The following is a 15,048-nucleotide window of genomic DNA, read 5'->3' as shown; positions in this document are numbered from 1 at the left end:
AGGAAATTTCTGAATAGTTGTTGAACAAAAAGTCTTCAAAATCACAAGACCTTTTATTTGATATCAAGAAAAAGGGGCTGACCCCTCAAATTAGGGGCTCAGAAGGGCCAAAAGTCTTTTATCTATAACTCTTTAATGATCAATATTTTGTTATAAATTACTGAAGCAAAAATGTTCATCTTAACATTCTGCAACTATATATTATAAAATTTGGATCATATGTTACGTAATAAGGGGCCAGAATGCTAAATCTTTGACATTTTGTATCTCGAAAAGGAGAAATATTTTGATAAGCAATATTGAACAAAAGATGTTCAGAATAATGTTCTAAACAATATACACCCTTATAATTTTTACAAGACATCCCCATTAAGGACTTGGAGGGCTGGCCCCTAAATATTGTTATTCTATATATCTCTTAAACAAAAGGAAATTTCTGAATAGTTGTTGAACAAAAAGTCTTCAAAATCACAAGACCTTTCATTTGATATCAAGAAAAAGGGGCTGACCCCTCAAATTAGGGGCTCAGAAGGGCCAAAAGTCTTTCATCTATAACTCTTTAATGATGAATATTTTGTTATAAATTACTGAAGCAAAAATGTTTATCTTAAAGTTCTGCAACTATATATTATAAAATTTTGATCATATGTTACGTAATAAGGGGACATAAGGGGCCAGAATGCTAATTTTTTGACACCTCGAGCAAGTGGAAATATTTTGATAAGCAATAATGAACAAAAGAAGCTCAGAATAATGTTTTAAACAATATGCATCCTTTCACTTTTACAGATGAATATCTCAGTCAAGATCTTGACTAATCTTATCCAAAATCAGACGGAAGACCCACTCGTTGCTCGCAACGAGAACCATCTAGTTATTATTCTTTTTTTTTTCCTTACCGATTTTGTGCAGAAGATTTCTTGGAGACCGCTCGATCGATTTGCTTCAAATTTTCAGGGTTAATGTGTTACTATCTGAAGTTTATAACGCCATGTCAGTTTTTGAAAAATCACTTCCGGTCAGAAGTTATCGCCCTTTGATCGATTTTTAGATAGACCTTGTGTCTGCACAAAAACTCAAGAACGACAAATGCTAGAGTATTGAAACTTTCAGTGGTGATAGAGGACATGTTCTAGATGTGCACCTTGGTTTTCAAATTTTCCGGAAGTGCGAAGTATGGAGGCTCAGTAGGGGTCGAAATTTAGGACGAAATTTTTGAGTGAATTTTAGAGACATTTCTTATAATAACATTTTAAATAAAAATATTTTGTTAAAATATATTGAACAAAAAGTCTTCAAAATCACAAGACCTTTTATTTGATATCAAGAAAAAGGGGCTGACCCCTCAAATTAGGGGCTCAGAAGGGCCAAAAGTCTTTTATCTATAACTCTTTAATGATCAATATTTTGTTATAAATTACTGAAGCAAAAATGTTTATCTTAAAGTTCTGCAACTATATATTATAAAATTTGGATCATATGTTATGTAATAAGGGGACATAGGGTCCAGAATGCTAATTTTTTGACACCTCGAGCAAGAGGAAATATTTTGATAAGCAATAATGAACAAAAGAAGCTCAGAATAATGTTTTAAACAATATGCATCCTTTCACTTTTTACAGACGAATATCTCAGTCAAGATCTTGACTAATCTTATCCAAAATCAGACGGAAGACCCATCTAGTTATTTTTTTTTTTTTTCCTTTTCTTTTCCGGGCCATTTCTCAGAGATGGCTTAACGGATTTTCTTGAAATTTTCAGGGATAATAGAAAATGAAAATACCTACAAAGGTATCTTTCAGTTTTTTCAAAATTCACTTCCGGTCGTCAGATATGTCCGATTTCCATTTTTTCAAAAATATTTTGTCCGAGTGAGATCTCAGAAACGGTAAGAGATTAAGACACCAAACTTATATGAGTAATAGATCTTGAGGAGTAGGCAAATCCATTTGGGTTAAGATTGTCAGCTGTCACTTCCGGTCGTCACAGGAAGTGATCAAAGAAATCGAAATTTTCAACTTTTCTTTTTTGATTTTTTTTCTTTCATCACATTGTTGCATCTTATTTGTAGATTCGATATATGTTGGTCCCACCGGAAACAAAAACGTCAACTTCCGGCTATAAGCGAAAAACTGCATAATTTGAGTATTTTACTTTCCCATAAATTTTTTTTATAGATAACGTATTTGAACTGATTTTTAGCTCACCTGAGCTGAAAGCTCAAGTGAGCTTTTCTGATCACATTTTGTCTGTAGTCTGTCTGTCCGTCTGTCTGTAAACTTTTCACATTTTCGACTTCTTCTCCAGAACCACTGGGCCAATTTCAACCAAACTTGCCACAAAGCATCCTTGGGTGAAGGGGATTCAAGTTTGTTCAAATGAAGGGCCACGCCCTCTTTCAAGGGGAGATAATTAAGAATTAACGAAAAATGAATAGCATCTTTAAAAAATCTTCTTCTCAAGAACTACAGGGCCAGGAAGGATGAAACTCATATGGAAGCATCCCCAGATAGTGTAGATTCAAATTTATTCAAATCATGACCCCCGGGGGTAGGGCGGGGCCACAATGGAGGATCAAAGTTTTACATAGAAATATATAGGAAAAATCTTTACAAATCTTCTTCTCAAGAACAGTAAAGCCATGAAGAGTCATATTTATATGGAAGCATCTTCAGGATGTGTAAATTCAATTTTGTTCAAATCATGACCCCCGGGGGTAGGGCGGGGCCACAATGGAGGATCAAAATTTTACATAGAAATATATAGGAAAAATCTTTAAAAATCTTCTTCTCAAGAACAGTAAAGCCATGAAGAGTCATATTTATACAGAAGCATCCTCAGGTAGTGTAGATTCAAGTTTGTTCAAATCATGACCCCCGGGGGTAGGGCGGGGCCACAATGGAGGATCAAAATTTTACTTAGAAATATATAGGAAATATCTTTGAAAATCTTCTTTTCAAGAACAGTAAAGCCATGAAGAGTCATATTTATATGGAAGCATCCTCAGGAAGTGTAGATTCAATTTTGTTCAAATCATGGCTCCCGGGGGTAGGGCGGGGCCACAATGGAGGATCAAAGTTTTACATAGAAATATATAGGAAAAATCTTCTTCTCAAGAACAGTAAAGCCATGATGAGTCAAATTTATATGGAAGCATCCTCAGGTAGTGTAGATTCAATTTTGATCAAATGATGACCCCCGGGGGTAGGGTGGGGCCCAATGGGGGATCGAAAGTTTTACATAAGAACATATAGAAAAAAAAATTTCTTCTCAAGAACAGAAAAGCTATGTTAGTCTTATTGATATGGAAGCATCCTCGGGTAATGTAGATTCAAGTTTGTTCAAATGATGACCCCTGAGATAGGGAGGAGCTACAATGGGGGATCAAATTTTTACAAAGGAATAAAAGGGAAAATTCTTTTAAAATCTTCTCAAGTACAACAAATTCATTTGTTATATTGGCATAAAAGCATCATTAGGTAGTTTTAAATTCAAGCCCCCCCCCCCCCCCCCCCCCCACCCCCGTTCATTACTGAACTGATTTGTGCCTTAGTCTAGCCAGTGTGCTCAGGTGAGCGATGTGGCCCATGGGCCTCTTGTTGAATATGTTATCAAGACTGCAAATGTCTAGAGTAATGTCAAATATCTTTGTAAAATTCACTTCCGGTTGCGCGTTTAAATGTCCGCAAAATGAGAACTTATCCGAGTGAGATCTCAGAAACTGTAAGAGATTTAGACACCAAACTTATAGGAATATTAGACCTTGAAGAGTAGACAAAACCATTTGAATTAAGAGCATCAGTTGTCACTTCCGGTCGTCACAGGAAGTGATCAAAGAAATCAAAAATTTCAACTTTTCTCTTTTGGATTAAGACTTGCATCATATAATTGTGTTTTTTTTTCACAGTTACGATATGTGTTGGTCCCTTCGGAAACAAAAAACGACAACTTCCGGTTATAAGAGAAAAACTACATAATAGGGGTTTTGAATTTTCCCCAACATATCGCTTATAGATAGAGTTCTTTAAATGATTTTTATATATGTTATTGAGACTGCAGATGTCTAGAGTGACGTGAAATATCTTAGTAAAATTCACTTCCAGTCGCGTGTTTTCTTGTCCTCAAAATGAAAAGCTATTTCAGCAAGATCTCGGAAACGGCATGAAAGTAAGACACCAAACTTAGAGGAATAATAAAACTTGGTGAGAAGGCAAAACACATGGGGTTAAAAGCATCAGCCGTCACTTCCGGTCGTGACAGCAAGTGATCGAAGAAATCGAAAATTTCAACTTTTCTTTTTAAAATTAAAACTTTCATCACTTAATTGCTTCCCTTTTGCTGTTTTGAAATATGTTAGATTCCACCGGAAAAAAAACTTTAAACTTCCGGTTTTAAGAGATAAACTACGTTATTTCGTGGTTTAACTTTCTCATAAATATCACTTATAGATAAGTATTTGAAATGTTTTTTTACATATGCTGTAGATACTGGAAAAGTCAAGAGAAAATTCAGAGATTTTTATTCAGTTCACTTCCGGTCGTGTGTTTTCCTGTCTTCAGAATTAGAATTTGTTCTCACAATTGTTCGGCAACAGTTAAAGACTGAAGTCTAAAACTTTCAGGACTTATAGTCAGTCATCAGTTTATTTGCTTCGTGTAAAAATCGTTGTTCGTCATTATTTCCGGTGGTGACAAGAAACGAAGCAAAAAAGTATTTTTTAAGTTATTTTGTTTCTACATAAGTTTTAGGCTGATAGCGACGTTGGATAAGACATGTTCATGCAAACAGGAAGTAGTATAACGGAGGAACTTCTCATTACTAGTAATGAGTTTCTAGTTATTATTAATTATTCTTTTTTTCTACTTTTTTCTCCAATACTTTTTTGTCCGGGAGTGTTCTCATAGAACCACTCATCCGATTGACATGAAACCTTTTTAGGGTTAATAGGCATGTTGTGTAGGTGTTTGGAACGAAGTTCATTTTGCATGCACGTGCGCGCGTGCAATAAGTGAAATGACTGATATACTTGATGAAGCCGTAACTTTTATATTTCTTGATGAATTGCTTTGAAACTCAAAATATAAAGATGTATTAGTAGTCTAGACAAGATAACATGGTCAAATTAGCATGAACTCATGCGCATGCACGTGCGCTCTTCTCTGATTGGCTGATACAAAAATCTCAATAAATTCCATGTTTTTTGACAAAATACTTTGAAATTTAGAATATAAGTATATATTATAAGGTGCTACAACATGTTATATAGGAAATTTCTTGAAAACACGTGCATGCAGGTGTGCTGCAATCTGTTTGGTTGAAACTTTAAATGTCTATTACTCCCTTGGTTTTCAACAAAACAGGATGAAATTTACGACATGGATAGGCACATAGAGCTCCTACATTATGATACTATCAAAATTGAATGCAAGGCCATGCATGCGTGTATGCTGAATTCTGATTGGCTAATACTTAAAGGGTTACATCTCTCTTATTTTTCAATGAGATTCTTTAATATTTAACACAATGTATGTATTGTGAGACACTATAAGAAAATTAATGTGAAAGCACATGCGCTGAAATTTGATTGGCTGATACCCATATGGCTGTATCGGAGTAGTTTTCCAATGAAATACCCTTAAAAATAAAGTGTTCATTTATATTACAAAAGTATTGTCTAATTTATGGAAGCTTGTAGGGAATGGGGCATCATACGGAATTGGAGAGCCGTTTGGGGAACATCTGTAACGGTTCCCGTTACAATTAGCACTAGTTCCATTGGAAATCAAAAAGATATATTATTATGTTCACTTGTATTAAAATCAAAAGAATTTTAAAAATTAGGGATGGCAATTTGTAACCGGTTAATCGATTAATTGGTCGGAACGATGGAAATCGGTTAGAAAATCTGCAATCGGTTAGTCGGAAAATTTAATAAACATGTATGTAAAATTGAACGCAATTTTCTTAAATTTCATTTTTAAAAAAAGGAAATCTCTGCATAAAAGTTGATAGTTCAGTGTTTTTACACATTATTAAGCTGATTTGGAGGTAATTATGGCTCTCCGGATTGAGATCGCAGGGTAATAATTGGTCCATTTGTGAAGTGTTAATTACTGTTTTTAAAAACATTATATTGGTACCCTGATCGTCCCGTTATACTTTAGTGATTTTACATAATCTCCACTGAGTACTTTTAATGAGTATGTATACATATCGATCTTTTGCCGTTATCTATTATTTTATTAGAAGAAAGTTCGGACAAAACTTTGATTACTGTGACAATGAAGTATGAATTTGTGCAACATCTGCACTGGAAAGATATCTTTCTGTGTCTGGTTTCTCAGGCAAGATTCATGGTTTTCTTATTTTTCTTTTGTCTAACTATTGGAATTGAAATAAAATAAGTTATATGTACATATAGTTTCCTGATCAAGATAATGAGCAGAATGTTTCTAACTTCTAACTGCGTCTCTCTTTCAGTCTTCTTGTGTATATAAATACAAATACATGAAAAAAGTCAAAAATGTGTAATTTGATACGATACAATTAACCGGTTAATCGGTCGGAACGTCTTGCGGTTAACCAATTAGCAATTCTGTATTCGATTGCCATCTCTAAAAAAATACTTGATTTTGTTTTGATGCTTCATAATGAGCTTTATATTTCTCAAGGTTTTTTCTTTAACTTGCATCTTCTTTATCTATTTTAGAGACTACCAGCTCCACTACTGTTTCAACAGCAGCTCCAGCATTAACTTCAGCTGTTTCTCCATTGGCTAATATCACCACCCCAGTAACTCTTGGATCCACCACACCTCTTTCTGTGACCAGCTCTTTACCAGTTTCTAGTACAATGGCTTCCTCTGTAGCCTCCCCAACCCTGTTTTCTGTTAATACCACCACATCTTCCAACTCTGTCTCACCAGCCAGCAAACCTCTGGCTTCAGCTGGATTTTCATTTGGTGGCTCTCCAAGTGTTGGTAGTGATGTTAGCAAGTCTAGTTCCATGGCCAGTCTGTCTAGTAGTACATCCACTGTGACAAGTGCCTCAGGGGCTATATCCAGTGCTGCACCCTTCAGTTTCCCAACTGCAGCTTCATCTGCAACAAAAACTAGCCCTGTGTCAGGTAACACTCTAAAAGTTCAGAAAATGGATTCTTTGTCAAACTGTAAAAATTTTATATTTTATTTCAAAAGTGTAAAACAATTTACCTCTTGTTATGTTGCAGGTTTTCAGTTTGGACAATCACTAGCTACAGCAGCTGTCTCCACATCCTCTACTCCAGCTTCAACTACCATATCAGGAATACTCTCTAGTGGACCAAGCTGCACCATCACAGCTTCCATATCAGCTCTATCTCCTGTATTTGGAGGACAAACAAATTCACTCATATCTTCTTCCAGTGGTCAAGGAGGTTTTAAAACAGGTGGACAGGTTTCAGCAACCAGCAGTGCTGTATCTGCATTACCCACCATTGGTACACCAGGAGGATTTAGCTTTGGAACCCAAAGTTCCAGTGCCTCGACACCAATTACAGCCACCACTACATTAAGTGTTGGAGGATTTAGCTTTGGAGGTCAAAGTTCAAGTGCATTGTCATCAGCAAGCAGTGTTACAACAACTAAATCAACAGCAGGAGGATTTACATTTGGAGGTCAAAGTTCAAGTGCAATATCATCAGCAAGTAGTGTTACAACATCTGAATCAACAGGGGGAGGATTTAACTTTGGTGGAACCACTACTACTGCTTCTTCATTGATGCCTAATGGCTTTAATTTTGGAAGTCAAACTACAACCGTATCAACTGTGACAACTACTGGAGGGGTTTCTTTTAGTAGTCCAGCAGCCACTAATGCAGTGCCTCCGTCTGCCCCTGGTGGATTTAATTTCAAAGCCACAACTGCTACTCAAGCAAATCCTGCAGGTGTCTTTAGTTTTGAAGTAGGGAAGGAGACTACCCCTGCTAGCACAACCTCTGGCACATTTGTCTTTGGAGGCAATTCATCTGCTCCATCAGTGGGTGTAAACTCTGGAGCTTCCACTACATCTCCTCCAGGAGGTTTTAATTTTGGTACAGTGACAGCCAATCCTTCAAGTGCATCAACTGCTACAGGAGGTTTTAACTTTGGGACTCAGAATCAAGCTCCCAAACCTACAACTTCAACAGCTGCAGGGGTGTTTTCATTCGGAGGACAAAATGTTTCATCCACAACTTCCTCAACAAGTGGTGGATTTAACTTTGGAGGTGCTTCAAATTCTACAGCAGGAGGAAGTTTCAATTTTGGCAAAAGTAATCCATCTATTTCAGCAGGATCAGGGCTATTTGGTGCTACTATTACATCAAAATCAGACCTACCAAAGCCAGCCTTTACATTTGGAGCAGTTACCCAGAACTCATCAACTTCATCCACCACATTTGGACAACAGTCAGCTGGGTCTCAATCAAGTTCAACATTTACATTTGGACAGACCACCACAGCTGCCAGCAGTGTGTTTGGGCAGCCATCTGCTCCTCAGTCTAGTTCTGTCTTTGGACAATTTCAGCCACCTGCTCAAACTTCTCAATCCCAGACTCCAGCATTTGGAAGCAACACTTCCCTCAGTACTTTTGGACAATCCAGCAACACACAAGCAGTGTTTGGACAACCAGCAGGGTCTCAAACAAACACAGGATTTGGTCAAGCTGTACAAGGAACATCTGGTTTTGGACAAAGTACAAACAGTTCTGGTTTTGGACAGCTGCCAGCTCAGCCATCCTTCAGCTTTGGACAGCAGAATCCAAACACCCAGTCTGGGTCAGCATTTGGACAGCAAACAGCTCCTCAGCCATCTTTTGCATTTGGACAGACGCCTTCAACCCAACAGACTACATTTGGACAGCAGCAACCAAGTTTTGGACAGCAACCAGGCTCTGTTTTTGGACAGTCTCAAAATCCTCCTGCTTTTGGGCAGTCAGTGGGTGCCCCAGGATTCACCAAATCTGCTAGTTCACCAAACTTTGGAACTTCTAGTATGAATGGTAGTGGCACAGGGTTCAACTTTGGTATGGCAACACCATTGAAAAACTCTCAGAGTTCAGCAGGATCTACAACATTTAATTTTGGAACACCTCAGAATAACAGTGCAACTCCAAACCAGTCCACTCCAGCAAATCCAAGCAAAGGATTTGACTTTTCACAATCATTAGCTCCAGGTGCATTTAACTTTGGAGGTATGTACCAATTAAAACACCCCCCCCCCCCTTCACACCACACCACACCACCTCCCCCCAAAAAAGAAAGAAAGAAATAGAAATTTTAAAAAAATATTTTACATTTAGGGTTTACCAACTGACCCCATTTTTTTCTCTTCTCAACCCTAATTTCTTAAAATAAAACCATACAGAATGAAATGTTTTTAACTTGTACATTATGGTGAATATAATTAATTTATTTGACCATGCGTTTGATGAGAAAGTCTTACCCTATTTCATTTAGTTTGTTTTTAACCTGGAACCCTAAGCATTATTTGCCCTACTGGGATTATTAAAAATGTGTAGGGATATAAAATCTATTATTAGTAGGGATGTCAATTTTGTCAATAATTCATATTCGAATATTCAATGAAAGTATTTGAATGTATTCAAATATTCGATAAGATTTAGTTAATCTTATATATGCATCATCTTACCCTCATGACAGATTTGAAGAAAAACTGTGTGTAGAATTTTGTAGGTTACAGTAAGGAATTTTACATTTGCTATTTGTCAATGTTTGAAATAAATATATTGATTTGAGTGCACATGTAAACATCCGAAATATAATTCTAAAAATTATATCTTGAAGCTCTAAACAATGAGCCGATCGTCTTACCAACGGCAAGATTGTCGTATACTGCAGACCTGCCTACCCTTCCGCTTTTGGCGTAATTCTTCCGCTTTTTACCATGAAATTACGCTGTTACGCCATGAATTTTAAGTTTACACTTTTAATATTTTTCCTAGACAACTTAATGAAAGGCTAACTTGGAAGTTAAAGTGAAGGCTTTCCTAAATAAAAACGAGAAGGTAATTAATACTAATTAATAGGGGGTTTCGGTTCTTCACGATTTGATTATTTACGATACAAACAACATACCTAATATACTTTGTAGTTATGCCTTTTAAACAGGAGGCATGCCAAAATTAAGGAAAAAAAAGTTTTAAATGAAATGTGCAATGAGTAAAGTCAGTTTAATTTTGAATTCCGTTTATTCTTACATTGCTTAGAACAACATTAGAACAAGTAAATGTAAGGAAAACAAAAACGAAATAGCGCAATAATGTAGAATTTGTATTAATATGCAAATGAAACTTTGAATTATGTGATTTTCTATAAATTTTCCAAAAGCTCATTAGGCATGTAAATTAAATAAATTTGATATGACTGCATTTAGGATACCAGTTTTACAACACATAGCCTTTTTCAATAAATGATTTGAAAACGGAACATTCATGCTTGCTTTGTTCAATGATGTACAATTACAGGTTTATTTAGACAATATAGTATCATTACAAAACATCAAACTAAGGAAACATAAAGGATTACGCCGTAATCTCTGAAATTCAGCCAAAATGAGTATTGAAATTACACCCTCGCAATGAAAAGGGTAGGCAGGTCTGATACTGTTCAAATTTAAATGCGTGTAATTAATTACAATTATCTACCCAATAAGAGTTGTAATTATAATTCTTGATACAATGTTTTCAAAACATAAACAAACACTTCCAAGGACAATTTTCGTAGGTAATTTACTATTTTCCTAAAATGATTTTTTAAAATTTGGAATATATACAACCCGAGATAATCAAGTAATTAACACAGTTTATTCTGAAATTGATCCTTTTACGATATTACAGACTAATTCTATAAAACATGTAATTCAATGATCAATGAATTTATTTTGTCAAGTAAACTCTTCACATTTTTAGACCGACAAAGAAGGGTTTCATTTTGTTGTCCTCGAAATTAATCATAGTTATCTTTTTTGTGTGTAATCTGGGAAAAAACCGAATATTCGAATAGTAAATTCTTATTCGAATATCAACTCATTGAATGAATATTTGAATAATCGAATATTCGTTGACATCCCTAAGTATTAGATATGTTTGAATTTTCAATAGTTTTGGACACTATTAATGTCATTTCATTTAATAATTCTGAATCTAAATGTATGAATACAAATTAAAGAAAATTTGTGTTTTCAGCAGGGGGAGGTAATACCTCATTTGGAACCCCAAGTGGAGGGCCCATAACTCAGCCTAACTTTGGGACCCCTACATTCAGTGTTGGATCTGGAAATACCGGTAATCAGGCCAAGCCCCGTCCAATCAGAAAACCGATACGGAGAACAAGAAGATAGAATATTATACAGCAGACACATCCTACCTGTCTTTCATATTTAGATTTGTTTACATTTGGCAGTTAGTTCTGAATTTGAAATGTCATCTGTTTTATCAATCTGTCAGTGATAAACAAGCCAGAGATATCACTGCTTTAATTTTGGCACTTCACAAGATCTATGCCACATGTACATTCATTTGGATTTTTAAAATGTATCGGTGAAAATACCAGAAAGAAAGATTTTATTCCAAGTTCTAAATGAGAATGGAAGGGGAAAATGCAGAATAATGAGAAAATTGTTGTCATCTTGAGTGAAAAACTTTTTTTTTCTTTTTTTATACTATACCTGATTAAAAAATATTAGATGTAGGCAATCAATGCAATTTTACCTGGTATTGCTTTACAACTAATTTTTTTTTTACCAGTATACATGTGTTGATTTGTATAGAGGATGACATTTGGAGTTTCAAATAAGAAATGCCTATTTCAAGATACATGTATTTAGAAGTACATGTACATTACAAGCTCCTGTTTGGGATTAGAAGTACGCTAAATTTATTTGAAGCTTTAAAATTAATTGTGATATAACATGCTGTTGTGGATGATAAAACAGGATGTTTTAGAATTCTACAACATGTGAATTGTTGGTCAATTCAAAATAAGTTTTAATGCTTTTTGTGCATGTGTCAAATTGTTCACAAATTTTCCAATATGGATTTTCCCATAAGAAAAAGGTGCTTTCATTATTTAAGGAATAACTTATTTTGATTTTGTACCAATGTGTCTTTTGTATTGTTATACTGTTCTATCTGACACATTAATTTTTGTGATGGTGCCAAATTTATAATAAACTCCATGTTACAGTGTGAAGCTCTAACATGAGTATTCTTCCCACTGTCAAACAGTGATCAGCACTTAATTTATATATGTAATATATTATTATTTACCTCACAATTTCACAAAAGTTAGTGTTCAGAACCATCTTCATTAAGATGATTTTTTTCTCCAATTTTGTAAATAAATCTTTATTATTATCATCATATACAACCTGTGGAAGTTAAAAAGCACTTACTGAGAGTGAATTTTTTATCTAAAGTTTAAAATATATCTCAAATGCTACAGTGAACATGTATTGCAGTTTTTTGCATTATGTAGCTGTGGAAATTTGACCACACACTTTTACAGTGTAGTGCAGTGGAGCCCCATGGAGCCAGACAACAATAAGCCAGACGCTTCAATTTCCTGATCAGTTTTCTGGGAACAAAATTAATATTTCTGCCAGTTGTAAAAAGTCCATTTTAGTTATCTGGATGTTCTTTTATCTGGACAATTTTCTTGGGAACACAAGCGTCTGGATTTACTAAGCATGACTGTATTTACTAACTATCAGTATACCTCAAGAAGATCCACTGCAACTTGTTTAATTCCATTGGTACTCACATTATAAAAGGGTGAATATAATGCTCAAACTCATGATTGAACAACTGTTGCAATACCAAGTTTCCAGTCTAGTAAGACTTTGGAGACAGATATTGATATATTCTCTGTGTGTGTTGGAGAAAAATAAAACCTGTTACCATTGAGGAAACACCATTGTATGGGGAAATATTCAACAGGATGTTAAATAAATACGAGCTGTGACAACTGTACATTAGTTTGTTCTTTTTGTATCTTTTATATACAGACCTTGGTATGTACCCAACTATGATTCTCTCAACATTACAAATAAGGATGATGAATTATTATTTAGACTTCTTATACATAAAGTATGAGTGTTTGCAGTACAGAATAGTTTTCAGTGGATTTTGTGTTTCTTTGTCATTAACCTTGCAACATAAATGTTTTAAAGGACTTTAGGTCAGTAATATATTTGTAGGTTCCAACTTCTTTCAGGACCAAATTTTATTCATCCAATGCTACATTACCCTTATTTGACTATACTACAACAAAAGGGGGGGGGGGGCACCCAGTCTTTCAATGAACATTTAGTAAAAAGTAGTGTTTGGAAAAAGGGGGGGGGGTAATCAAAGTTTTACATTTTAATATGTATTGTAGAAAAAATTCTCTAGAACAGCAAAGCCATGGGTAATCTTGTTTATATGGAAGCATCCTCAGAGTAGATTCAATATTGTTTAAATCATGACCTCTGGGGTAGGGTGGAGCAACGAGGAGTGGTTTTACATAGATCTTCTCAAAGAACGGCAAAGCCATGGACAGTCGTATTTATATGGAAGCATCCTCAGGTAGTGTAGATTCAAGTTTGGTCAAACCATGACCCCTGGGGGTAGGGTGAGGCCACAATATATGATCAGTATTTTACATAGGAGTATAGGGGATAAATGAACAGTAGGGCCATAGTGACTCAGGCCGTGGCCGTGCTCCCCCCTCTCTTGTAGAAAACAGCTACTATATGCTTATGCCCCCTCGATAAAAACATCTGATGACCTTATTTTTTTTTCGCTTGTCGAGGATTTTTTGGTTGTTGATAGTGCCCCCAACTGAAAATGTATGGCTGTGCCCCCCCCCCCCCCCCCCAATGAAATTGTTTCCTACGGGCCTGCAGGTGAACGTTGTAGCCCATGGGTCTTTTATTTCTTATGTAGCATTGTACTGTACATGTATTAATCAACATATCCAGTACGTTGTAGATACACATCCCCAACCCATTTTGGTTAACCAAAGAACGAATAAGAAAAAAATTGCGTGATTGAAAAGAGAATGAAATCTAATTTTTGAACTATAAATTTTCTGTGAGACATCAATTTAATGTACATTTCAAACCATACTTAATGTACATATCACTTTATCCATGTTTGATTCATTATCAAAAGACTGGCTCTCGATCATCTTTGTATATATGCCGAGGATTTTTGTTCCACTCCGAAAACCCTTATAGCTTGCAAAGATTGGATTGCTCTGAAAAATGCTTTTTACGATACCCCACTTCCCACTTGGATATCGCAGAACAGTAGATGTTTAACTTGATTAGCATATAGGTGTGTGTAATTTTTCCTTTCCTGAAGTAATTTTTTCAAACGATAAACACTTATAATTATAAATACGAATATCATCGTGGAAGTGCAATTATTAAAACATTACACTGAAAGTTTAGTAGGTAAGGGCAGGAGGTCAGTTTAAAAGACTTGTCGATTTGAGCGAGGGACAGTCATTCGGTTCGATATCAGGATCAAATTTCATATATTAAAGTGCTTTTTCATTTTGCTATGAAATCCTATTGCACATTTCTTTTATCCCATTACACGACAATGCGTAAATCTAATGGTTGCTTGTCAGTTAAGAATAGCAGAAAAAAACACGTCCTGCTTTTTTAATCACATTTCTTCATCTATACCAAAAGTTTTCAAATGATTCGATTGAAGTTGAAATAATAAGGAATAAAAACACGAGTAAACACTCACAGATAGTTTGATTTTAGAAAGGTTTTGTTGAAGTACACTGTTTTTAAGCCATAAAAGACTCGCAAATCCTTGATTTAAATCAAGAATTTAATGAATATTTATATTATCCCTTTAATTCTGTTGATGGATTGTGTTGCCGATTCTCGCATCAGATCAAGTGTGACGAAGGATCAATAAACTTATTTTGACAAAGTGCAGTAATTGGAATCTTTTTTTTTTCAAGGAGATTTTTTTTTCTTTATTGATAATCCTTTCAAGAAAGAAAACGT

At 35.3% G+C, this 15,048-nt stretch overlaps 1 protein-coding gene across 2 annotated transcripts in view; it reads left to right on the top strand.

Moving 5' to 3' along the window:
- The window catches only part of LOC133172022 (uncharacterized), a 50,049-nt gene extending 37,040 nt beyond the window's left edge, over nt 1–13,009 (top strand). For both annotated transcript variants that reach the window (XM_061306826.1, XM_061306824.1), the window contains exons 10-12: nt 6,710–7,126; nt 7,229–9,211; nt 11,225–13,009. In XM_061306826.1, the coding sequence (XP_061162810.1) occupies nt 6,710–7,126; nt 7,229–9,211; nt 11,225–11,379 (2,555 nt within the window). In that variant the 3' untranslated portion in view covers nt 11,380–13,009. The remainder of the gene's footprint in view (nt 1–6,709; nt 7,127–7,228; nt 9,212–11,224) is intronic.
- The last annotated feature ends 2,039 nt before the right edge of the window (nt 13,010–15,048 follow it).

The sequence above is a fragment of the Saccostrea echinata genome, unplaced genomic scaffold (genome assembly GCF_033153115.1).
Source record: "Saccostrea echinata isolate AGI-Se365-2 ecotype Australia unplaced genomic scaffold, CSIRO_AGI_Sech_v1 ptg000054l, whole genome shotgun sequence".
Taxonomy (NCBI): Eukaryota; Metazoa; Mollusca; class Bivalvia; order Ostreida; family Ostreidae; genus Saccostrea; species Saccostrea echinata.
Note: the sequence above shows the minus strand (reverse complement) of the source record. Positions and strands in the feature narration are given on the sequence as shown.